Source organism: Amblyraja radiata, chromosome 9 (assembly GCF_010909765.2).
Source record: "Amblyraja radiata isolate CabotCenter1 chromosome 9, sAmbRad1.1.pri, whole genome shotgun sequence".
Taxonomy (NCBI): Eukaryota; Metazoa; Chordata; class Chondrichthyes; order Rajiformes; family Rajidae; genus Amblyraja; species Amblyraja radiata.
Genome location: NC_045964.1, coordinates 13,556,106 through 13,582,534, shown reverse-complemented (window position 1 = coordinate 13,582,534; position 26,429 = coordinate 13,556,106). Strand labels below are relative to the sequence as shown.

The 26,429-nt window shown below is 43.5% G+C and overlaps 2 protein-coding genes across 4 annotated transcripts in view; both read right to left on the bottom strand.

Annotated features, from left to right (window-relative positions):
- Nucleotides 1-4,520, bottom strand: part of heatr4 (HEAT repeat containing 4) — a 44,718-nt gene extending 40,198 nt beyond the window's left edge. Inside the window, exon 1 of the mRNA XM_033026714.1 lies at nt 4,374-4,520. The gene's annotated coding sequence lies outside the window, so the exon portion shown is untranslated. The remainder of the gene's footprint in view (nt 1-4,373) is intronic.
- A 3,524-nt stretch (nt 4,521-8,044) lies between these two features.
- Nucleotides 8,045-26,429, bottom strand: part of rtf1 (RTF1 homolog, Paf1/RNA polymerase II complex component) — a 67,539-nt gene continuing 49,154 nt past the window's right edge. Inside the window, exons 9-18 of one of the 3 annotated variants that reach the window (XR_004413054.1) lie at nt 26,186-26,268; nt 22,304-22,391; nt 21,959-22,066; nt 19,857-19,934; nt 17,293-17,414; nt 14,926-14,983; nt 14,276-14,353; nt 13,825-13,924; nt 12,673-12,793; nt 8,045-9,641 (exon numbers count right to left, since the gene is read on the bottom strand). Coding sequence is in view for 2 of the 3 variants with exons in the window: in XM_033026709.1 (XP_032882600.1) it covers nt 9,535-9,641; nt 12,673-12,795; nt 13,828-13,924; nt 14,276-14,353; nt 14,926-14,983; nt 17,293-17,414; nt 19,857-19,934; nt 21,959-22,066; nt 22,304-22,391; nt 26,186-26,268 (942 nt within the window). In the remaining variant the exon portion in view is untranslated. Of the gene's footprint in view, nt 9,642-12,672; nt 12,796-13,824; nt 13,925-14,275; nt 14,354-14,925; nt 14,984-17,292; nt 17,415-19,856; nt 19,935-21,958; nt 22,067-22,303; nt 22,392-26,185; nt 26,269-26,429 lie in introns of all 3 variants that reach the window. The other 2 variants (XM_033026709.1, XM_033026710.1) reach the window with 2 other exon arrangements.

Sequence of the window (26,429 nt, the reverse complement as noted above, 5' to 3'; positions counted from 1 at the left end):
GTTTGGGTTGAATTAAAAAGGCACTCTCTCTCTCTCTCCCCTCCTCTCTCTCCCCATATATCTCTCTCCCTAACCCTCTCTCTTTCTCGCTCTCTCCCCTCCTCCCCCTCTCCTCTCTCCCCCTCCTCCCCCCCTCTCCTTTCCCCCCTCTCCTCTCCTCCCCCCTCCCCCCGCCCTCTCCTCTCCCCTCCCTCTCCTCTCCCCCCTCTCTCTCTCTCTCCTCCACCCTCCCTCCCCTAAACCCACTCCCTTCCACACCCCCTACCCTCCACCCTCCCTCCCCCTGCTCCCCCCCCTCTCAGCACCCCCTCTCTCTCCCCCTCACTCTCACCCTCTCTCTCCTCCCCCACCTTTCTCCCCTCACCCACCCTCCCTCTTATCCTCCTCTCCACCCCCCCTATCCCTCTTGTCCCTCTCTCTGTGTCTCTGCCCCTTCTCTCTCTGCCTTCTCTCTCTGCCCTCACTCTCTACCCCCTCCCCCCCTCTCTAGATGTGACTGCAAGTTGGGGGCTATGCGTCAGTAGATAGGGTGGTTATGGGGTAAAAGGAGCAAATTAATAATATTAATATAATATCAAGGGGGGTAATTAGCGTGAGTGCGGGGGGGGGGGGGGAGGGGGGGCGGGGCGGGGGATAGTTAGTGTGTGACGCTGCATACCGCCTCCACCCCCACAACCGCACGTTGGGGGAACAGACCCAACGGGTCTGCACTTGGTCTAGTATAATTATAAAATTATCTTGCTTATATTAAGCTCTCATTCTCCCCATTGATCACTCACTCTCTCCTTACTCACCCATCCCTCTATCTCCAGCCCTCATTGTGAACCTATCCAGCTCTTGCCCTCTCCCCATCATTTCATCATTCCTCTGTCCTTCTATCCTCTTTCCAGCTAACTTTCTCTCTCTTTTTCTGCTTCCCTCTGATAAATCCCCCACTCTCAAACTGCCCACACCTCACCCTTCTCCCCTCCCCCCCCCTCTCTTTCTCATTCTCTCTCATCCCCCTCTCCAACACCCAACCACTATCTCCCTGTTTCGCTCATGCTCCCTAACACCACCCCTTCTTCTATCACTTTCTCCCACATATAACGTAGGTTCCTTCTCCATCTGTTGACATTGAGTCAAGACCCTATGTCAGGACTGAGAATGTAGAGAAGAGAGGAGATAGCTGATATATAGAGGTGAGAGGGAGAGGTGTGGCAGGAGCTGATAGGTGATAGATGAGAACAGGTGAGGTGTGGGTTGAAGAGAGGAGATGGTGTCAGATGAGGGAGGGTGGAGAGAGGTTAGAGACAGGAATATGGTGGGTGATAGGAGGGAGCAGATATGATTAAAATAACAAAGGGTAGACAGAGCCAGGCTCGGGGAGGGGTAAGGTAGAGAGAGACAAGCAGGGAGGTGCTGTGGAAACAGATAAGGGAGGGATGATGGAAGTAGGTAGCGGAGGGATAGTGAAGGTGAGGGAGGGTAAGCCAGGAGAAGAAACCCCATCGGATAGGTGTGCGGTGAAGGGCCGAACGGAAATGGTAAAACTGACCAAAGGGAGAAGGAATCTAGTTGAACAGGTAGGAGTGGGTAAGGGTGTAGGTTACTACTGCATTTACCACTTCTCTGCTCTCTCACTCCCCTCCTATCTATCACATTCCTCTCTCTTTACCTATCCATCCCTCAACTCTCCCCTTGTCCCTTTAAACCTTCTTATCCAAACACATTTTAAATGTTATTACTGCATCCACTTCTATCTTGCTCTTGCACTTCACTCCATGTGCCCACCACCCTGTGTCTAAAATATCAGTTGCTCAGGTCCCCACTTTTCCCTTGCGCAATCTTGTTTCTTATTCTTCTTGCTTATGGCGTGCACAGCCTAAAGTTGTAGGACAACTTGTTCTATTTGATCTTATTTGATTGTGCACGCCGGGTTGATTGCATTCGTCGAAACTGGGCGGACCACGTGAAGGTTGCAATCTTCCACCCACCCTCTTGTTTAAGTCTCCCCTATCCTTGGAGAAAGATGATAACCATCCACGATCTTCACCCTTCAGTCTCCAATGCTCCAGCGGAACCACTCCCAGCCTATCCAGGTGGGTAAACCAGAGGACATAGGTTCGAGGTGAAGGGGAAAAGATTTAATAGAAATCTGAGGGGCAACTTTTTCACACAAAGGGTGGTCGCTGTATGGAACAAGCTGCCAGAGGATGTAATTAAGGCTGGGACTATCCCAACGTTTAAGAAAGTTAGACTGGTACATGGATAGGACAAATTTGGAGGGATATGGACCAAGCGCAGGCAGGTGGGACTGATGTAGCTGGGACATGTTGGCTGGTGTGGGCAAGTTGGGTCAAAGGGCCCGTTTCCACACTGTATCACTCTATGACTCAACGTGGTTGAGACAGGTACAATAATAACATTTGAAATACATTTGGACAGGTACATGAACAGGAAATGGATAAACGTGTATGGGGCAAATCGGAACAGCATCCTGGTTGGTATGGACGAGTTGGACTGAAGGGCCTGTTGCCATTCTGTATGATTTTATGGCTCTATGACTCTCTTTATAACTTCTTAGCCCTCCAGTCCAGTCAGCATCCTTGTGAATGTTTTGTGCATCCTATCTGGCTTAATCACATTCTTTCTATTGTATGGCGACAAGATCTGCACACAATATTGCCAGTGCAGTCTCAAAGTCTTAGTTGTAACACTAAGTCCCAATTGATGAAAGTGAGCGCGTTGTATATGTTCTTCACTACCCTGTCTATGTGTGTTGTCACTTTCAGGGAACAATGTACTTGTACCCCCCCGGGTGGCTCTGGTCTACAACACTCCCCAGGGCTTTGACATTTTCTGTTTAGGTACTGCCAAAATGCATAACTTCGAACTTGACTGAGATAGACAACCTTAGATAACCTTCTTTGCTGTCCACCATATAACAAATTTTGGTGTACTCTGCAAACTTACAAAATTATGCCACCTACATTCTCATTCAAATCTTTAATATGACATACTATAGGGGATCCCACACCTATCTCTGTGGTACACCACTGGTCACAGGCCTCCAATCTGAAAACCAACTCCTCATCCTCTGCCTCTGGTCCACCAAGCTAATTTTGTATTCAATTGGGTCGTTTACCCTGATGTGATGACTAGTTTCACTGTCGTCCTGCTTAGTTCCCCTATTTGCATCTACCCGTTATCACCATTACCACAGCCAACAATGGACCATTGTGGGCTCCATCTTTCCTTGATTATCATTGCTGGCTTTGATTTGTTGTTTTCATGCCTTGCATTTGTTTGTTCTTCGTACCTTTTCATACCTCTAGTTTCACTCTCCCCTGACTCTCAGTCTGAAGAAGGGCCTCAACCTGAGAGGCTACTTAACCTGCTGAGTTACCCCACTATTTAGTGTCTATCTCTGATGTTTCTAGACTATCCTACCATTCAGGGCATCGTCGAAATCCTTGCAAAAAGTACATAGACAATGTGGAGTGCAAAGGTCGATTCTGAGAGCCTGTTTGTAGGTAAAGGTACGAGATAAAGGGGCAAGTGGCAGATTTTAAAAGTGAGATTTAGAGACTTTTAAGGCCAGTATAATCCTGTTAGAGTGAAGGGGAAATCTGGCAGGATTAGGAAACCGCGGTTGATGAGGATTACTGAATGTCTAGTTAGGGAGATGGAGGCACATGTTAGGTATAGACGGCTGGGATCAAGCAAGTCCTCATGAGGAGTTTAAGGTATGAAGGAGTTGCTTAAGTAGGAAATCAGGAAGGCAAAAGGAAAGTATTAGTTTTTTTGGAAGATATGGTAAAGGAGAATCATAAGAGATTATATTAAGAGCAAAATGGTAAGTAGGGAGAGAATAAACCCCCCTGAGATTTAACATGGTTATCTGTGTGTGGAGCCACCGGAAATGGGTCAGCTCTTAAATGAATACTGCTTGTCTGAATTCACTGTGGAGGTCATGGAATCTAGGAAATTCTAGGACAAAAACAGTGATGTTCTGAAACACATCCACATTACAGAAGAGGTAGTGTCGATCCTGAGGCATCTTCTCTCTCCTCTTACCCACCTCTCATACATTCTCATCTAACTAGCATTATCTCTCTCCATCTATCCTTCATTCTCTTTCCCCTCAGCTCATCCCTCATTCTCCTCCAATATTCTCTCCCTTGCCCCGTCTATCCCTCATTCTTTCCTTCCTGCTCTCTCTCAACCTCTCTGTCTTTATGTCCCTCACTTTCTCCTTCTCCCCTCTATTCCCTTCCCCTGCTGCTATCAGTTGCACACTCCCCCCACCCATCACCCCTTCCCCTCCCATCACCTCACCCCTATACCTCATCACCTCTCCCCGCCGCCCTCATCCTTTCCCTCTCTCTCACCCCGGTCCGGATGCGGCACAACCGGGATTAGGATCGAAATCGACGGCGGCTTCCCGGCTGACAAACAGGCCGCGTATCCCGGCAACGGTGACCGGGCAACACGGACCAGAGACCCGGCAACGGTGACCGGGCAACACGGACCAGAGACCCGGCAACGGTGACCGGGCAACACGGACCAGAGACCCGGCAATGGTCACCGGGCAACACGGACCAGAGACCCGGCAACGGTGACCGGGCAACACGGACCAGAGACCATGCAATGGTCACCGGGCAACACGGACCAGAGACCCGGCAACGGTGACCGGGCAACACGGACCAGAGACCCGGCAACGGTCACCGGGCAACACGGACCAGAGACCCGGCAACGGTGACCGGGCAATACGGACCAGAGACCATGCAATGGTGACCGGGCAACACGGACCAGAGACCCGGCAACGGTGACCGGGCAACACGGACCAGAGACCCGGCAACGGTGACCGGGCAACACGGTCCAGAGACCCGGCAATGGTCACCGGGCAACACGGACCAGAGACTCGGCAATGGTCACCGGGCAACCAGAGGTTGAGTCGGGGCGTCGGTGGGAATGTGGAAGAACAGCACCGGATCGGTGTAGAGTCACGGGCGGCTGATCTTGGACATCTAAATCATTAATATATAAACACATATTGTCAACTACACCCAAGTCCGATACCACCCATCCACTCACAATCTGCAACCAAGCCTCACTCACTCCGCGCTTACTTTATAGGACTTGTCAAATATAACCCATCTACCCCGTGACGGAACATATTGCACATTACTGGTGAGACGCGTTTGCATTGCTCCCCCCTTGTTTTCGCTATACCTCTCGCAACTCCTGCATTCACAGCTTGAAATGTGGCCCGTCTTCCCCCATCAGGCCATTTAATGAAGCGCTCTAATCGCCCCAGCCGACTCACTTCTGTAATTTCATTGTGTTTAGATTTGGAGCTCAATTCTTACAGATAATTTTACTTTCCGTCTAAATAAATTCTAGCAGATATTAAAGAGTCACGGGATTCGTTTAATCTAAGCTGCCTATACCTGACATATGCTTTCTTATTTTTCTATGCCTCCTCCCTACAACTGGGTGAGCAATGACGATTACTCTGACATAAGATTATCAATCAAGATTCAAGAGTTTATTGTCATGTGTCCCAGGTAGGACAATGAAATTGTTGCTTTGCTTCAGCACAACAGAATATAGAAGGCATGAATACAGAACAGATCAGTGTAACCATATACCGTTGTATAAATATATACACACATTAATAAAACAGATAAAGTACACATAAAAAGATAATGGATTATTAATGTTCAGAGTTTTGTTTGAGTTGAGTTCAATAGCCTGATGGCTGTGGGGAAGTAGCTGTTTCTGAACCTGGACGTTGCAGTCTTCAGGCTCCTGTACCTGAAGGTAGCGGGGAGATGAGTGTGTGGACCGGATGGTGTGGGTCCTTGATGATACTGCCAGCCTTTCTGAGGCAGCGACTGTGATGGATCTCCTCGATGGTAGGGAGCCGATGATGGACTGGGCAGTGTTTACTACTTTTTGTAGTCTTTTCCTCTCCAGGGCGCTCAAGTTGCCAAATCAAGCCACGATGCAACCAGTCAGCATGCTTTCTACTGTGCACCTGTAGAAGTTAGAGAGTCCTCCTTAACATACCGACTCCTCGTAATCTTCTCAGGAAGTAGAGGCGCTGATGTGCTTTCTTTATGATTGCACCAGTGTTCTCGGACCAGGAGAGATCTTCAGGGATGTGTACGCCCAGGAATTTGAAGCTCTTGACCCGTACCACCATCATTGATATAAACGGGACTGTGGGTCCCCATCCTACCAGTTCTAAAAGCCCACAATCAGTTCCTTGGCTTTGCTGGTGTTGAGGGCCAGGTTATTGTGCTGGCACCATTTGGTCAGTCGGTCGATCTCTCTTCTATACTCTGACTCGTCCCCCTTAGGGATACGTCTCACAACAGTGGTGTCGTCAGCGAACTTGATGATGGAGTTTGCACTATGACCAGCTATGCAGTCGCACTCTTTCACTGCGTGCTTACATATCTTTCTCCCGTTGATTTGTCCAGTGTATAGAAAAACAACTTGTATCCATTTCATAAATTCATTCTTACATTCTTACCACACGCCAGTTTATATAAAGATTGAAGATTTTCATCAGCATTATATTGCACTTGTGATTTCACAACTCTTACCACACTCACTATTACTATCTGGTGGCCTGCAAAATATTATAAATAACTTGTTTCACTATTCCCTGGGTTATGGGGTTAGTGCAGGGAAAGGATGTAGATATTCTACATTCTATTTTTTCCTTTGCACTACCCGATGTATTGAACAAGCTGTCTGTGTAACAGGCAAAACAAAGTTTTTCACTGTATCTTGGCACACATGACATTATACCAATACCAAGATGATCTTCTTGAATGGTAGAGCAGATCCACTCCTGTTTCCATTTCGTACACTTTTGATTTCCAGGGCTGCATCAGGGAACTTTTTCATCAAAAGATAACATTATTTCAATGAACGCACTGATGCAAATATAAAATCACAACAAGGGCTGAATTCCTTGGCGACCTGCATTCAACCCTGACTGTGGGGAATGCTGACCCCTGGCATGTTCGCCCTCTGACCTGCTGGGTGCTCTGGATGCTTCCTCCCAAATCCCAAAGATGCACATGGATTTTAGCTAGTTTAGAAATGTTTAAACCAACAAGCCCATCATATCTAGAACAAATTTCCTTAAAACCCTTGAATAGCTTGTCTGCCTTCAGTCCAACTAATTCCGAAAGTCCCCAATTCTTGTGATTGAGATTTTTCCCCATTCGATTTGAAACCAGCCCACATGTTGTCATTGGAGTAGTTGATGTGTTTTCTGTGAAGACTGATGTTAAAAAAAAATATTAACATTTCTGTACAAGAGACTTAGAAGTTGCATGTTTAGGTGCAGAGAATTTAAAAGATGTTTGTAAAACCAAATCTAATAAATCCAGTTGAGGTTAAATTTCTTTGCCCGGCGAGAATTTGTTGAGTGCTTCAAGCAAATAGCAGTGATGCTTTTACAGGAAAACTAAGCATGGGATTGAAAACAGGAAAGAATATGCAAGTGAGGTAAACTGTGGAGAATCAACTCACTTGGTCGGAGTATCATTTTGCAGGAAACGAAATGTGTGACAGAGGTTCTATTGTTAGACTTGCAATTCAGAAAGCTCGATTATTAACATTAAAGAAATAAACTTTAGTTTAAATAACTGATTAAAAGAGGATATTAAACGATTAGACCGTTTAAAAAATTCCAGAAAGTAACCATAGTGAATCAGTTGAGGGAATTAGTTGCCATTACCTGGTCTGGTTTTTACGTTCCCATCCCACTTGATTGAATCAACTCTCTTCCGAAGTGGCCAAGCTCTCCACTGATTTGCAACAAAAGCAGCCCTTTCAGCAACTCAAGAACTCCGTTGTCCTCATGGCTGCGGAGGATAGTTAATGAATGTCAGCCTTGCTCAAACATCCAGTTCTTAGAATGAAGAAAGTGGAAATAGAATTCATTTTTGCCATTCATTTAGGAAACTGATATTTAAAGATATCATAGTGATGCTAAAATTTGACCGAACATTCATGTAAAATGACCAGCCAGATGTTGGATTAGCACTTTATTACAACACTACCATGTAGTGGCAGGAATACAGTACTACAAGAGTACACTGGTTTCGGTTTCAAATCTTGCCGTTTGTTAAATCGATGGAGCACGTTCACAATACAATTGCCCTGCAAACATTGAGCGATCACACTCTACCCTCAACTGAAATTGAAACAGTAGAAAGTAGGCCTCGCTTTTTAATCCAGGACTGCTTGAGCCTAGTGCAGTCTTCATCCGGCCCCAACCATTACAGTAACCAATGTAGCTCCAGTCCAGTGGGGTTTAAACACAAGGAGGAAGTTTGCTGTAGAATTAAAAATAGAAATGCTGATGGAAATGATGGATAACTTGGGGAAAAGGCTATAATGATTTGGGCAGGACCACGCTCACTCCATTTGGAAACACACTTCTGGGTTTCTCTTTAAGATGCTGATAAGTTTTTTTAAAAAAGTTCTGCTTTTGGTTTTCTTTAAAAAAAGAGGCCGGAAGTAAATAAAACGCCTTTCGGGTTTAAGCAGACGGGGACGGTGTTGGGGTTAATGCTTGAGATACTCTGATTACACCAAAAAAGAGATATGTACACGGCTCAAGTGATCAGTACTTAGACAGATCTGTGAAACTTTGAGAACTCTCTCTGGACCACCAGCACAAAAAAATACACCCACAGTGTATCTACCCTTGGCTGTTATGGTGTCAGAGTCTGAACTTTCGAAGCATGATAAGGACAGTCAACCGCCAAGAGATGTAGTTAGTAAAACTTACGACTTGTTCCACCCAGTCCTCTCAATTTGTCAGAAACTGCCACAGTGACTGCTGCTCGGAGCCTTAGCTGCTGCGTAATCAACGTTTATTTACCAAATGAGTGAGACGACTCAAAGAAAACTTTCAGGTAACTTATAGAGTTGGGTCTCTTCCCAGGCGACAGGGAATTTGACACGGAAAACAAATTACTCACCATTTTGAGTGGCCAACAGGCCAGAAGAACTAACCCTAACAGCCAGAACAGGTATGATATGGCCAGCCTGCTCTTTGTTCACCAACATTGCTGGTCACCAGACATTTGCTTCTGCTATCCATTTAAACTACAGTGTACATGTACAAAACACAGCCGTAGAAAAAAAGTGTTTCCTGTATACAAGATCTCATGAAAGAGCCCTGCATCAAAGTAGGCTCATTGAATGCATAAATCAAACTGTCCACTCAAATGAAATTGTCTCAATCTCCAGTTAAGATTTTTTTTAAAAGACGGTAGGCTTAGTGAGTGGGATCACTTTGCAGCCAAGCACTAAAGAATGACAGAAAGCAGCACTCAAGTTATTTTTACTAAAGGAAAAAAAAAAAAAATCACCAGGCATTGTTTTTTTATACAATAGCCACCCTGCCTGAACAGAGACAGCCGGCCAGACTCAGTCTTTTAAATGTCCGCTTGCTGCACTTGTCCACTGTGAGTGAAACACATGCAACGACCTGCAGCAGCACTGTGGTACCCTTCAGATCAATCCCCGGCGCTTTTTGTAGTCCTCCAGATTTAGGGATCGTCTTGGGGTTCCGTCTTTAACAGATGGCGTTTTCGAGCTCACTGACAACGACTTGGATTCTGCGTCAAAAGGGCAAAGAGGAGGTGGTGACTGAGCATCAACTACAGGCAAGCTATTTCCATCAACTCTTTCCATAAATGAAAGCATTTTAATACATTTTGGTTTCACCATGTAGAAATTACAGCAGTGTTTATACATAGTCCCCCCCCCCATTTCAGGGCACCATAATGTTTGGGACACAGCATTGTAAATGAAAGTAGTTATGTTTAGTATTTTGTCGCATATCCTTTGCATGCAATGACTGCTTGAAGTCTGCGATTCATGGACATCACCAGTTGCTGGGTGTCTTCGCTGGTGATGCTCTGCCAGGCCTGTATTGCAGCCATCTTTTGCTTATGCCTGTTTTGGGGGCTAGTCTCCTTCAGTTTTCTCTTCAGCATTGGCCACTCAAGAATTGACCTTTTTTTAGTTTTGAAAAACTCCTTTGTTGCTTTAGCAGTATGTTTGGGATCATTGTCTTGCTGTAGAATGAACCGCCGGCCAATTAGTTTTGAGGCATTTGTTTGAACTTGAGCAGAAAGGATGTGTCTATACACTTCAGAATTCATTATGCTACTGCCATCAGCTGTTGTATCATCAATGAAGATAAGTGAGCCAGTACCTTCAGCAGCCAAACATGCCCAGGCCATAACACCCCCACCACCGTGTTTCACAGATGAGATGGTATACTTTGGATCTTGGGCAGTTCCTTCTCTCCTCCATACTTTGCTCTTGCCATCACTCTGATATAAGTTATTCTTTGTCTCATCTGTCCACAAGACCATTTGTCCAGAACTGTCGTTGCTTTTAAGTACTTCTTGGCAAACTGTAACCTGACCATCATATTTTTGCGGCCAACCAGTGGTTTGCATCTTGCAGTGTAGCCTCTGTATTTCTGTTCATGAAGTCTTCAGTGGACAGTGGTCATTGACAAATCCACACCCGACTCCTGAAGAGTGTTTCTGATCTGTCGGACAGGTGTTTAGGGATTTTTCTTTATTATAGAGAGAATTCTTCTGTCATCAGCTGTGGAGGTCTTCCTTGGCCTGCTGGTCCCTTTGCGATTAGTATGCTCACCAGTGCACTCTTTCTTCTTAATTATGTTCTAAACAGTTGATTTTGGTAAGCCTAATGTGTGGCTGATTTCTCTATCGGTTTTATTCTTGTTTCTCAGTCTCATAATGGCTTCTTTGACTTTAATTGGCACAACTTTGGTCCTCATGTTGATAAACGGCAATAAAAGTTTCCAAAGGTGATGGAAAGACCAGGTGCTGAGAGCTCTTATACCTGCATTAATGGCATTTTAACACGCCTGTGAAGCCATGTGTCCCAAATATTATGGTGCCCTCAAATGGGGGTAATATGTATAAACACTGCTGTACTTTCTACATGATGAAACCAAAATGTATAAAAATGGCCTTTAATAGAATCTGACAATGTGCACTTTAACCACATGTGATTTTTTCCATTACAAATCTCAAATTGTGGAGTATAGAGGCAAATAAATTAATGATTAATCTATGTCCCAAACGTTATGGCGCGCACTGTATCTGTCCAAATGTCCTTTGATATCTAGTTTTATCTACCAAATCTCCTGTTTTTTCCACCTCTGATAAGAAGAAAAGTTTCTTGCAATCTACTTTGTACATACCCCTCCATTTTATATGTCTCTTCACAATCCCTCTTATCAGTCCACGAAAAACAGGCACAGCCTTTCCCCATAACAAATCCTCCACCGCAACGACATCTGATGAATCTCATCAGCACCATCTGCAGCATCATCATACATTTAAAGAGTAGGAAATCTTAGGAATAACCTATCCTCGAGGCTGTGGAGTCTCAGTCTTTACATCTAAAACACAGGCCTTAAGGGCCATATTCAGAGCTGCCAAGTTTAGTCAGAGCATTTCAGTATTCTAGTACCTGAAAATCAGTATTTTGCTGAGGAAATCAGTATTTTTACGCGATGCCACTTTGCTGAAAAAAATGTGTTTTTTTATGTGCTGTCATACGCATGTAAGAGTACAAGAATGCATAACTTTGCTACCAATTGACATGTCTTCTACGCACCTTACTTGACAGTATATTAATTGCCATCACTTTGTATACTGCTGTTTGAACGGCTTCTTCATGCTTTTAGCACCAGATTATGATGTAGAAGCCATTTTGGAAGCTTCCCTCTCCCTCCCTCTCCCCCTCCTTCCCTCTCTCTTTCCCTCCCTCCCTCCCTCCTTCCCACCCTCCCTCTCTCCTTCCTTTTTTCTCCGTCCCTCTCTTATTCGCTCCCTCTCCCTCCCTCCCCGAACAGTCTGTGACCCATAGCGCTATAACCCATAGCACTATATTTAGAACAGCTGACAGCTCTTCGTTTAAATTCCCACGCGCTAAACTGACAGCGCTGTTTAAACCTGGAGCGGGACAGGCAGATCAAAGCTAACAAAAATAATCATCCAGATCTTGAAATTTAAAATACTAATAGATTTAATCTGTTATAATTTTTAGAGGTACAGTATGACTTTTTATATCCTTGCATTTTTTAAGCAGCAAGATGAAACAGGAAGTCGGGAAACCCCCCCCAATATTTAACAAAGCAAAACCGTACATCCGTATTCTTAGCGCATTTCTGTACAAAATACAGAAAATCCGTACTACTTGGCAGCTCTGCATATTGACTGTATCTGACATTGAGGACAGACTTCTGAACCCTCAGTAACGTAGCATTCATGTAACTAGACTAATGAACGAGACAATTAAGTTGCATCTCAACATCCCAATCTTAAAGATTCAAATAGTTTTGTCAGGCCCTGCGTTATATTTTCACCCCAAGCTGGAATACTGAGTGACCACTTCAGCTCCAGGGGACTGTTGTAGTGTCAGAGGTGTTGTCTTTCACCTAAGACGTGGCATATCTCAGACGGATTTGAAAGATGTCACATGATATGACAACACACTGTTGTAGGATTTGGAGCATGGGATGGACCTAAACAATTTCTATCTTACTGATGGGTTAAACTGAACAACCACATCATATACAAGTTTCACAGGACTTACCTGCATTGGGCACTTGCAGATCTATCTTGATATCAAAGTCATGAGCCTTGAAAAGATCCTCAGAGAGGTCAGAATTAGATTTATTATTGGCGTCCTCCTTTTTACTGCTGCTCTGCTCCTGATAATAAGATAATAAGTTACAATATAGGAACAGTGAACAATTAACAGACTGCTGATTTAGGTCACCTTTAGCCATTCTGGGAACGGCACGTTACAGTAAAATGGAATTACTAGCTAATCACGGCAAATTAGTCCACAATAGGTCCACACAGGAGAGGAAGAAAACTTCAGTGATCCAAACCAATAGATCCGAGTGAACTACCTCCACAAAATGTAATGTGGTGGTGATAACAGAAACTTTGCTCAAAAAGGGATAAAATATTCCTGATAACAAAGTTTTTGGGAAGGTTCGGGAAGGAAAGAGGAAAGAGATAGCAGGAAAATCCAGATGTTGTCCATGAGCACAACTTTATGGGATGCTGGAGCAGGCTCGAAAAACGCTGACTCCAAAATCACTAGCAGAACTGGCCCGACAACAGCTGCTGTAGTGGCAGATTAAATGACTACTATAGCTGCAACCACATATACCAGAGAATAGTGAGCAAAGTTGTGCTTGGTGATAATCTCCGTTCTCCTGTCACTCCCCTTTACCCATTACAGGAAGGAAGGTGGTGGCTTGGGAGAGGGTGCAGAAGAGGTTTACCAAAATGCTGCCTGGATTAGAGGTTATTAGCTGTACGGAGAGATTGTACAATCTTGGAATGTTTCCTCTGGAGTTTCGGAGGATATGGGGCAACCTGTGAGAAGTATATAAAAATAGGCAGAGATAACGTAGACTATCAGAACCTTTTCCCAGGATGGAAATCTCATAGGCTAATGTGAAAGGGGCAACATTTAAAGATGTGCAGGGCAACTTTTATATTATCAGAGTATGCCTGGAATATGCTGCCAAGGGTGGTGGTGAAGGCAGATAGGATAGTGACATTTAAGAGGTTTTTAGACAGGCACATGGATATGCAAGGATTGGAGAGATATGGGTCACGTTCAGGCAAACAAAATTAGTGTCATTTGGCATCGTGATCGGCATGGGCATCATGGGCTGAAGGCATTGTTCTTGTGTTGGACTGTTCCATGTTAGAATGCCATTTCTTACATGTTTGTTTAGTTCCTGGGGTAGCTCCGTCTCTGACCCAGATCCATACTTGGCATTCAGATGAGCGATGATTGCAGCCTGGACTGCAGGGTCCCGGGACTGAAATGACAAGTAGAGACAGGATTGTCAGCTCACACTACTCCGCTTGGTCAGTACAAACCACTGAGAAACAAATACATCAACAGCAGGATCAAAATCCAGACTTCCACCCATCTCAGAGTGCAGCACCACAAACAGTTCTCCACCCCAGACAGAACTACAAATCAAACCCTCCTTCGTATGCTTGACAAAGCAACATAAACCCAACTCCCACATTGTAAGTGCTAGACATGTACAGAATGGCACTCTGCGGTCAGAATGTTGTGAATTTAGACAAAGACTTTGCATTGCAAGATGTGACTAATGGCATTATGAATTTCGACCACAGATGGCTCCTTAACTAGGCCTTACATTTGAGACGATGGTGGGCTGACACTGACGCCGGGTGAAGGGGTCCATCTGCTTGGTCCTCTCACTCTGGACCTCGGCCTAAAAAGAAAAGATTGTATTTAAAATGCATGAGCAATATTAGCTTCTTTACAGCACCAGGAATGCTCAAAAATGTTTCCACTGCATTAAACTGCGAGTTGCTTACAAAGCTGGAGTCTGTGCAGCCAAAAGCCTGTTGGGGGAGTGTTTCCTGGAATCTCCAGAGAACATAGGGGAATCTCCACTAGAGGGCACGGACTGCTGGTGAGGAGGGATGGGGTGGCGGATGATTCAAAATAAGAATCTGAGGGACACCTTTTTCCACACAGAGGATCATGGCTATATGAAACAAGCTACCAGCGGGTGGTGATGGCAGATATTAATTTCTCCTCAGTTCATTCTGAGTGGAAAGTCTGTAAACCACGGAGGACTAATAGTTATGAAGGCAGTCACGCTGCATGTCACTGGAGGTAATCAAGTGAACTCTCCTGATTTCTCTTCACAACCCACTGGCATCAATGCCTATTGCAAAATAAACTAACTCAGCACATGGTGGTTACTGAGAACTCACACTGTAATGTATTTCAATTCAATGCATTTAATCAACAATACCATCCAGCAACAATACTTACCAGTAAAGCCTTCTCGGACTCAACAATGTTCCATTCCCTGTTCCTCTGGTTTATGTAGCTAAATGACAGGAACAATGGGGTTTTAGTAGAGATGCTTGTATAACAAAATGCACTTGGCTGCTCTGTGGCAAGTGCAATCATCTTCCAGGCCATGTTTCTGTTGGATTGAAAGATGATTTTGCAACCTATGACAAACACAACCTCAAAAATACGGGGCTGAACGTCTCTGCAGTTGTCGAGCTTCAGGTCTAGCAAGTAACTGCTTAGCTTTTCTGCATGCTCAAGTATCTGCCAACCTTGGGAAAATAAAACATGCTGAACTTTCCCATCCTAATCGTGCATTTTGTACTTTACAAAAATACATTATAATATCACAAAAGGGAAATGATTGAAAGTGTTCCTTCTCTGCTACATCATTCATTGAAGACATTTAAAAAAAACTAAAGTCTCAAAATGGGGTGCTTATGATGGCCAATGCTCTGTATTTGCATGCCACTATATTTATAATTCCAGGGCAATTTCATCTAATTATCACAGTGTTCTATCCACCTCAACAATGAATGTGTGTTATGTGATAGATGAAATACTGGTTTACCAACCAACGATGGACAGACACTTCCTAAATTAACGGAAAGACCAGTGTCATAAACTTCATTCTCGATCCACAAATCTCTTCCTTTCTCCTGGCAGCTGTTTGATCCAGAGCCAGATCTTCACCACCAGCATCACAAGCTGATCTTTGGTTTCAAAAATTGCATTCCTGCCACAACCAGCTCATAAATCTCCAAGTCTGAAAGCACTATGGCTGCTCAGATCATCCATGCCATTGTTACCTCTACCCCTGGCTGGCAAATCAGAGGTCGTAGAGTTTACCCTCTGGGCTCAACTGTGCTGCCTATCTACACTAATTCCATTTGCCCCAATCCCTTTCTCCAACAGAAGTGGAAGAGGCAAGTAACCAGTGGGGAAACAACCTTATCTCTCAGATCTTTTTAAACTTGTTCCCCCTCACCTTTCATGTGTGCAATTCCAGACACTGCTGCCCTGGAAGAAAGATTCTGATCTATCCTATACAATGCCCCTCATAATTATATAAACTTTGAAAGAAACTCCGCAGCCTCCTATGTTCCAGTGAGAATAAACCCAGCCTATTCAAATTCTCCCTTTAACTACATCCTTTAATCTCAAGGCCCTATCCTGGTGAAGTTATTCTGCACTCCATCTCATATTACAACATCCTTTCTGTAGTGTGGCAACCAGAATTGAGCACAATACTCTAAGTGTAGTCTAACAACTCCTTCCCTTCTGTTATCAGAATGCAGAACAAACCCTCATATGCTAGGGATCAATTCCCGATCTTCCAATCTACGTTGTTGCAGCCCTTGATATCCAGCTCATTCAAGTGCCTGTTAAATGTCTATTCAATGTCGTTATTGTTCTTGGCTCTACCATCTTTCTGGCATATCATTCCAGATGCTATTGTGTGAAAAATTGCTCCATATATTCCCTCTCACCTAGCGTCTCCTTACTCACTCCAAACCTCATTCATTCATTCCTGAGGAGACTGTTCCTCTGCTGCACTGTTTTATAAAATCCACAAGCAGGACTACCCTGGCATACCCATCGTTTCTGCCTGTTCTGCTGCACATATACTTCAATTCTAGTCCCCCCTAGTCCAGAATCTCACGTGCTCTTAAACACTTCAGTAACTTTCAATTCGTAGTGCCTAGTTGCTTCATTTTTACCATGGATGCCCCTTTACAGCTCCATTCCCCATCAGGAAGGTCTCAGGGCCCTCTGGATCTTCCTTGGACAGAGAGCAATCAGATCCCCTCAACTCACTTTCCTCCACCTGGTAGAACTTGTTTTCAGCCATTACAACTTCTCTTTTGACTCCTCTCAGAGAATCAGTCGGAAGAAGAGTCCCGACCCAAAACTCTGTCTGTCCATTCCCTCCACAGATGCCGCCTGATCCGCTAAGTTCCCCCAGCATTACTTGTTTTGCTCAAGATTCCAGCACCTGCAGTACCTTACGTCTCCCAGTGACTTAGTTATACTCTAGTCTATTCTGCCTAAAATGTCACTGCAATGCAAGGAGATACATTCCAGAGGCAGATATGCTTCAAAGTGTATATAAAACTGAGGTGCCAGATCTCTTGGTTCTGAGCAATGTAAAATATTCCAGGGCAATGTGAAGGGTCCTTCCAGCCTCCAGCCAATATTTCTCAACTTTCACTTAATTAGACTATCTGGCCATTTATTTATGTTGTTGTTTGTGGGTCTTCTGTATAGAAATTGCCTGCAGTTTTCCACCTATGAAATCCTAAAATGAAGTTGCATATAAAAGCAAGACTCTTCTTTCCTCACCTGATGGCAGAGATGTTTTTTGTACGAAGCCTGTCCAGGGCCTCTGCCCGTTCCTCCAGCTCATTCAGCTGTTCCTGGATTTGCCGTGCTTTCTCTGGCTCACCTGCTTCTTCTGCCATTGCCTGAAAGAGAGGGAATGAGTCATTCCTGGAGAGAAGATATTGGACACAGGCTTCTGCAACACAAATGTTGGTAAATTGCATCTAAGATTGGTTTCCGAGGGTTGTTTTAGTGACTGGAAGCCTGTGACTAAAGGGCCGCAAGATTAACTTTTGAATATCCCTTTGAAACCCTCAGGTTTTCCAGGTAGCAGTGTAACAGAGGCTTAGGTTTACATTCAATGTTGGCACATTGCCTCAAAGCCTGGAGTTTTTGCATTCTGATACACACCTTCAGCCCACCACAATCTGTTTACCATTCTACACCAATTCCATTAGCTTACACTTCCATGCCTTGCCTATTTAAGTGTCTCAAACTTAGTAAATGTGCCTGATTTCACCACCTCATCTGGCAGTGCATTCCAATTATCAACCACAATTTTCCCCTCCACTTTAAAACTCCTTCCTTCCAGCGTGCAGTTCTGATCGCCACATTACAAAAAGGATGTAAAGGCTTTGTAAAGGGCGCAGTTGGGGTTCATCAGCATTTTTCCTAGTTTACAGAGTACTAGCTAGAAGGAGAGGTTGAACAAACTTGATTTGTTTTCTCTGTAGTGTTGGCAGCTGAAGGGGGACATGACAGAAGTACGTGTATTTTTGAAAGGCATAGTCAGGTCAGACAGTATTTTTCTCAGGGTGAAAATGCAAAATACAAGAAAGCATACCTTTATGGTGAAGGGGGGCAAAGGGATGGTTTCAGGGTAATGTGCAAGGCAAGTTTTCCTTTTCCAGAGAGTGATAGATGGAAAGCGCTACTCGAGGGAATGGTTGAAGCAGACATTAGTGACATTAAAGCAGCATTTAGACACTCAGAAATATGCAAGGGTTGGAGGGATATGGATCATGTGCAGGAAGATAGGGTTAGTTTAATTTGGCATCATGGTCAGCAAAGATATTTTGGGCCAATGGGTCTGTTCCTGTGCTTACCTGTTCTATCTTCTCGCCTTAAACATATCCCCTCATTTTTGATGCCTCTACTTTGGGAAAACATTCTAATCATCTACTTTATCTGCACCTCTCTATCTTAAAAAAATTCTACCAGGTCAAGATTCAGCCTCCTTTGCTCCAATGAAGCAAGCCCAGCCTATCTGATCTCCCATAACTAAGGTCCTCCCATAGGGGCAGTATCCTGGTGAATCTTCTCGGCACTCTCTTCAGCACAACCTCGCCCTTCTGACAGAGTGGTGACCAGAACTGCACACAATACTCCAAATGCAGTCTAATCAGCGTTTTGTAACCTTGCGATAACTGAGTGCAAGTCCACCTTATCCACATTGAATTCTTGTTTATTATCACTTTAGTCACCTTCCTTGATTTATTTCATCTTACTTGCAAAATGTTCTGCCATCATGGCATCTGCTCTTTCTGCCTCTCCTGCAGGTGTGCACATTTCTTGAAATGTTCAAACCAACTCTGCCTTGCCTTGAATGCATCGGAACTTTCACCCGTTTCACTTTCTTTTCAAGTCATGCCATTACAACCTCACTTTACCTACATCATTATCAACCTCGAGGGCAAAACCCTTTTTTGAGGCAGTCCTAAGAGAAATAGTTAACATTTCAAACCAGAGACTAGATCAGACAAAGCAGCTTCAACCTATTATGTTAACATTCTCATCCCAATTTGTTTTTCTGCAGGTCTTTGACTTTCATTCCCTCTTGATTATGGATGACATCAATGTTAATGTAACAACAAAAGACCACAATTATGGTGTGGTTTGGCATGCAACTACCACTATGCCAGATACATGGCATGGAGGTCCTCAATAACATCTCAAACACTCCTCCTCCACTTTTGAGTACATAGATCAAGATTTCCTACACTGTTACCTTCATCCACTTCCATTATTTTTAGTCTAATCAAAAGGTCTGTGAAAATACTGTGGATAGCTTTGCTGACCAGTCTGTAATAACTTGAACCCATTATGGCAAGTCACCGATCTGTTCCAAGTACATGTGTCAAGAAGGCACAACTCCATATAGAGGTCTCCTGGACACTGCACACTGTGATTCCTTGTATTTATATTAGAGGTAAATTGCAGGATCATGCAATATTAATACAATTCATTGAAGGCTCCTGTTCTTTATTATTAATGGCTCCAATTAACTGTAACAAATGGTTATCTGTTCTCTCTGGATGATAAACTCAAGGATGAGACATTTGGACAAAAATATGGATAGGAAGAGTTATAAGGGTATGGATCAAATAAAGTCAAACATGATCAGCCCACAATGCCAACCTGGTCAGAGTGAACAATTTGGGCTGAAGGGCCCAATTCTATGCTATAACCCGATGAGTCTACAATTGAACATGAAAGCATTTTTAAATAAAATAGCATGCACCTTAAAAATAAATTGCACTAAGCAAAAATCAATAATTGAATACCACCCACACATTTCCACCCACCTTTTCTTTCATGAGTTGAGTCTTTTTCATGGCGTAATTGGAGGGTGCTTTCCTGAATCGATCCTTTTCTTTCACAATCTGCAATAAGACGACAGCACGGCTCAACATTGATGACAAAGATTTTATTCTAAGGTGACATACTCTTTTAAAGTGAGAAAGTTTTTACAAAACAGCTCAATCGTCATGAACATGCACCCACGATGTTGAACAGATGTCATTTGGACTCTGTTATCTCCAACAGCACAGGTAAATGAATGGCCCCATGTTTGATCCTCAGTTTGGTTTTAGTACCTAGCATCTTTGAAGTGCTTGTGCTGACCAACAACATTGTAACATGTCCAGTTACAATGTCTGTGTATTTTCATCTTTATTCCCCAGTATTTTAATAATTCAGCATCATACCTAAGTAACATTGTTTTGGGACGAGAGTTTCATCCTGAACATCTGCAATACATCCGATAAAGATTTACTCACAATGCTTTGGGGCAGGAATTCCATGATTTACACTCAGCAAGGACTTGTTCTCTAATTGCACTACTGTCTTGGATTTTTGCAAGATCTTTCACTTTTCTCAGAATTGTCAAACTTGTGTTTAATTTGGTATTGTGTGTTATTTGTGTCTACATAATCTATGACACTGTTACACGCAAGATTTTCTTTGTACGTGTGCCTCATCGTACTTGTGCACATGGCAATTCTACTTGATGAATTAATTTGAAAATTCTAATGAAGGAGGTGAACCTTGTAGCATGGGTCCTCGGCTTGGGGGGAGGTTACAGGACTGGCCTGGGTGAGTAACTGCTGTGCAAACTGTGAATGAGATGGCCGGGAATGTGAATGATTATAATGGGATGACTTTAAAGTGAGTTGTGGACACACGGAGCTGTAGATTGCTGGAACCTATCCATGTGCTCCAGAGATGCTGGCTGGCCCACTGAGTTACTCCAGCACAGTGTTGTTTTGGAATAAATCAAATTGGTTTGCTCAGATTGATGCAAGCTTGAGTGGATTTGTGCATTATAAACTTATGCAGGTGGCGAGTCACTTTCAACAAGACACCCAGACTTCAATTTGCTCTTTTTCCACAGTTTGACAGTCAATGGCGATTGGCAGGAATGTGATGGTGGGGGATTCAGCAATAGTTAAATCGTTGAATGTGGAGTGCATGGTTTAGATGCTCCTACTGGAGGTGGTCATTGGATGGCTCATTTGCGACAGATGTTATCTGCCACTTTGTAGCCCATGCCTGAATATTGTGTGGAATTGTCACATTCAGGCATGGAAATCTTCATTGAGCTCAGAATGAAATTAAACATTTTGCAATGGTCAGTGAATTACTCAATTTTGACCCAACACTGGCAATCTTGCAAAGAAAACACATCATTTAAGGAGTTATAAAATTATTCCTGGCATCAGGCTACGTATCAGACCGTTCACTTATGGAATTGGTTGAAGCAAAAATTTACTGTTCACAGCTACACTGGACCAACATGAAATAAATTGCTCACAGAGATACGTCCAAACAATGAAAATGCCACTAACTGGCAATTAAATATTTAACTCAAGGCAGAAGGTGCAGAATATGGTACAAGGTTTTTCTGGACTGGCAATGTGCTCCAGTTTTAGATTCTGCTTCTTATCCAGTTTACTTTAGGTTAGAGATACAGAGTAGAAAAAGGTTCATCGACCCACCAAATCCATGCCGACCATCGATCACCCGTACGATGGTTCCGTGTCATCCCACTTTTACATCCTACACACTAGGGTCAATTCATAGATGCCAATAAACCTACAAGTCTTTGGAATGTGTAAGGAAACCAGAGCACCTGGGAGCACCTGGAGGAAACCCACGCAATCACAGGGAGAATGTACCAACTCTGCACAGGTAACACTCGTAGTCAGGATCGAGTCCTGGCCCCTAGCTCTGAGGCAGCTGCTCTACCACAGTTGTAAGTGTTGCAGAATTCATGAAGTAACTTTCTGCCTCTTCCAAAGGGATAAAGGACAGATTTGTTGTGTTCACCTGAGTGGAATGTTTAGATACAAAATAAACCACATAATATAGAAAAGAAAAAGGGGATATAACTCTTTCTATCGTTTACCTCTTCAATGTCACGATCATTGAATTTATACTCCAGTGCCTGCTTGATCTGCTGCTCCTTCTTGTTAACTTCATCCATTGTCGGTAACTGCATTCCTCCCAACATTATCTGAAACAATGAAAGCCAGGGGTTAGACTATCTACAACACTGAAGAATTTAATGCCACTTCGCATTTGGTCTGTTCAGCAGTGACAATGGAACATTAGAAATATTTACATTCAGTATTCAGATCCTTCAGGTGCAGAGCATAGATTAAAACATCGGGCTGCAGATCATCGATGCCAGATGGCAAACACATTTTTTGCAGTTTTTCGAAAGACAAAACAGCTTCACCACAGAACTCACGGTTTCTCTCCACTTCATGAACTCGGTTTCTGTGAACTCCTGGTTCGACACAAACTCAAGTCGAAACACCCGCTCATCTGAACCATGACTGAAAAAAAGGTAAATGTATTAAAGTTTTCAAAAACAGCAATGTAAGATATAAAAATGAAACTAAATATATATATTTAATTCCAGAAATGTTTGAGCGCTGCATATCCCACAGTCCAACTTTTTTCAATTCTCTCTCATGAGCAGTAGCCAATCATCCAGAGAAATGAACAAGCCCCAAGTTCAGATTCTTGGATGGAGCCCAAGGCCACAGATGCATCACATTGACCTCCATAGACAAGTGAAAGGAAAGGGTGAAACCAATTCTTGACTGCTGCACCATAACACACCTGCTTGCTGCATATGATTTGACACCCACTCCAATCACATATTACAAAAAAAGTACTAAAATCCCCCCTTATCTCAAAGGTGTTATATCACTGGAAGGGTCATCGTTTTCAAGGAGAAAAACAATGAATTTTCTACACAAACACCAAAACTAGGGTCATAAATACGAAGGTAGACAAAAATGCTGGAGAAACTCATCGTGTGAGGCAGCATCTATGGAGCGAAGGAAATAGGCAACGTTTCGGGTCGAAACCCTTCTTCAGACTGAATACAAAATTGCCACTAATTATTCTTGTGGGGAATTTAGAGAAACTTGTCCAGACAATCCCTAAAATGGAGAGCTTGCTTCCAACTGGGTTTTTCCACAAACCACACAGGCACCTTCCTCTCCTTTCCCCTCCAATGCGAGATGTGCTTTGCAACAAAGGAATGAGAACTCAGAGGCTTGTTTGTGCGATGTGCACTCTCATTTCACTTGGGTAGACAACACAGATGCATTCAAGGAGAAAGTAGTATGCGAGAAAGAAAGGAGGTCAAATATGGCTTTTAAAAGACATTCAAATAGATAATAGATGGATTGATAAGAAGGGTAAGAAGGGTTTAGAGGCCCATTGGCCAAATGCAGGCAAATAGGACTAGTCCAGTATGCAGGCTTGGTCAGCATAGAGAAGGGCCTTGTTTGCATGCTGTATAGGTCTTTAATTCTCTGACATGCAGAACAGTGGAACATAAGGCGCTGAAAACACTCAGCAGGTCAGATAGCAATCCTGGACAGAGAAAAAAAGAGTTAATGCTCCCAGTCGAAGCGAAGGAGGTTAGAGCAGAGGTTCGGGAAGAGCATGAGATGCACTGTGACAGAGAGCTCTGTCACAATGGTGGAGCCACGGTTCATGAAGGAGGAAGGAAATTCAGATGACCTGCACAGAAACTCAGTTCATGTGGGAAAAATGCGAGAGGTGGAGGAACTGGAATCCTTGCAGGAGGCAAGGTGGCTGTGGGAGTCTTTTTTTAAATGTATAAAATGCTGTGGTATTTTTTAAGCCTACTTGCCGAAGACATTTTTATGGCCCCAGTTCTTTCCTGTTTTCTTTATATTCCTCAAAGATCCTGACTGACTTCATCTTCTGAAAACCAACATGCTTCCTTTATCTTTTTGACCAAATTTACAACCTCTTTCATTATCCAACGTTCCCTTACCTTACCATCCTCACCTCCCCTCCTGCCTGGACATGCCAGTTCTGAACTCTGATCATGTGCATGAACTGCAGACGCTGGTTTACACCAAAGATAGACACAAAAAGCTGGAGCAACTCAGCTGGACTTATTCAATAACAGCTGCTCACAATTCACCCTCTTTAGCTTCTGCCTCATAATATTGTAATTTGCCCTCTTGTGATTTGTTACTTTCCAAGAGCCAGGTCAAAATCTCTCATTTCCTTTATCCCCAACCAGTCTGAAGAAGGGTCTCTCACCCATTCCTTCTCTCCAGAGATGCTGCCCGTCTCCCTGAGTTATTCCAGCTTTTGGTGTTTTTCTTCGGTTTAAACTAGCATCTGCAGTTCCTTCTTATACTTATCCTTATTTATAATTATTTTAAAACTTATGGAGTTACAATTACCCCCCTCCCCCCCAGGGTAGTCTTAGTGAACTCTTGTTCACGTCTCACCTGCCCTGGAAAGGAGCCCAATAATCCAGTGATTGAAGCCCTCTCTCAGGCACCAGCTTCTTAGCCATGTGTTGAACAGTTTGGTTTGGGAACTCAGAGGAATTGCAGAGTGATAGATGTAGCCCAGTCCATTACACAGACGAGACTTCCCACCAATGACTTCATGTACACTTCACGCTGCCGCGGTAAAGGAGCCAACATAATCAAAGAGTGATCCATCCAGTCATTCTTCCTACTCTCTGCTTCACCACCTTCTGGTTAATGAAATTCCTCTTCATCTCCATTCTAAAGCAAGTTGAGCCCTCTGGTCCTAGATTCTCCACTTACTGGAAACATCCTCTCAACATCCACTTTATCTAGGTCTTTCATTATTCACAACTTTTCAGAAATCCCCCCCTCCCCCATCCTTCTAAACCCCAGAGAGCACAGGTTTCTCAAACACTCCTCAAAACATTAAGCCAATCATCCCCAGGAAAATCCTCGTAAATTTCCCTTGTACCCTCTCCAATGCCAGCACATTATTCCTCAGATATAGGGCCCAAAACTGCTCACAATATTCCAAATGTGGTCTGACCACTGGAGATAAAGGCTCAACATTACAGCCTTGCTTTCATATTCTAGTCCTCTCAATTTGCAGCTATCCACTCAAGTTGCATATTAACCTTTTGGAAATCCTGCACCAGCACTTCCAAATCTTAATCCTATTCCAATTGTAAGGTATAATTCATAGATATGATGTGCAGTATTTTGTTACTGAAGGTGATCTGCTCCGATTGTTACATTTACAGTTGTTGTAAAGAGTAAATAAATTGTTCTATCTTTGAACACATTTATATCGTACTCTATAACAGAATGTATTAGCCAGCGAGTTGGTGGCAGCACTGGAGATATGACTCAGTCGTTTGTAAGCAGAATATCATGTTATTTAGCAAACAAATCTGTTCAGGGAATAGCAAAACTGCGGCAGCTTCTAACAAGCGAAGGGCAATTTTACTTGTAAAATGCAGTGAGTGGAGACCAGTCGCATACAACTCCACTGCATAAATATCAGTCATTTGCAGCACAGTTGATAAGGCTGAATGATGTTAAAAATATTAAATGGATTCCTGGGCTAGATTACACTTCTATTTAGTCTCAAAGCAGGCTTTTCTCCAGTAGATTGATACAGAAAGGTAAGCCCAGACTTGCCCCAGGTTGCTGTGTATTGAGACAATGTCTGATGCCTTTGAAGCGTGTAGTGACAAGATGCCTTTGATATGTGACTGCCTTGAACCAAATGACCAATGCCTTTGATGCAACAGCCATGTACCAAATGACAGGATGCATTTGGTGCGACTGATGATTGACAAGAGACAAAGTCAGAAGCATCCTTAGTAATGTGCATTCACTGTACCTCTGACCATGACTAACATCTTTAGAATGTGCTTAGGTGTCAAAAGAACAGTATAAAATACCATTTAATTCTGTGTTCAGGGAAGTGGAGAGAGGACAGCCAAGTGTCCGTGTTGCTCACTTGGCTGGGGTTTTCCTTGCCATTTCCATCGGCCGATAATTAGTAATGTTTTGAATTTGTCTACCAAACCGTATTGTGAGTTGGCTGTTTATTAAAAAGTCAACCTGTTCATTAAGTTAAAAGATAACCTTTTCACAGTGGTTGCCAAATGCTGCTGTAAAGAGAATAATCCATCTCCTCCTCTCCAGCTGAGTGCAATACCACATGAAGACTTTCATTTCACCAGCTAATTTCTCAGGATTGCCTAAATTTGCTCTCCTGAAGTCAGTAGCACTATCTTGTTTGACGGATGGATGCAATGCTAGAATCCTTATTCTCTGCTACCTACCGTAACTGCAGGCCTTTGTTTGTCCTGGAAGTACCCAGCTGATAAACCTTTCCAGTCTCTACAACACCGGTGATCTCTGCAACCTGGAAGTTAAGAGCGATTATTAAGAATTGCCAGCCACACAAATCGGATAGTATCTCAGAGGCACAGTGACAACAACATGGAAGCGCTGCAGTGTGGGACACCAAATCTAGTAACGGTAAGAGACACAACATCATGAATCGATCTCAAAAGACACAAGGGA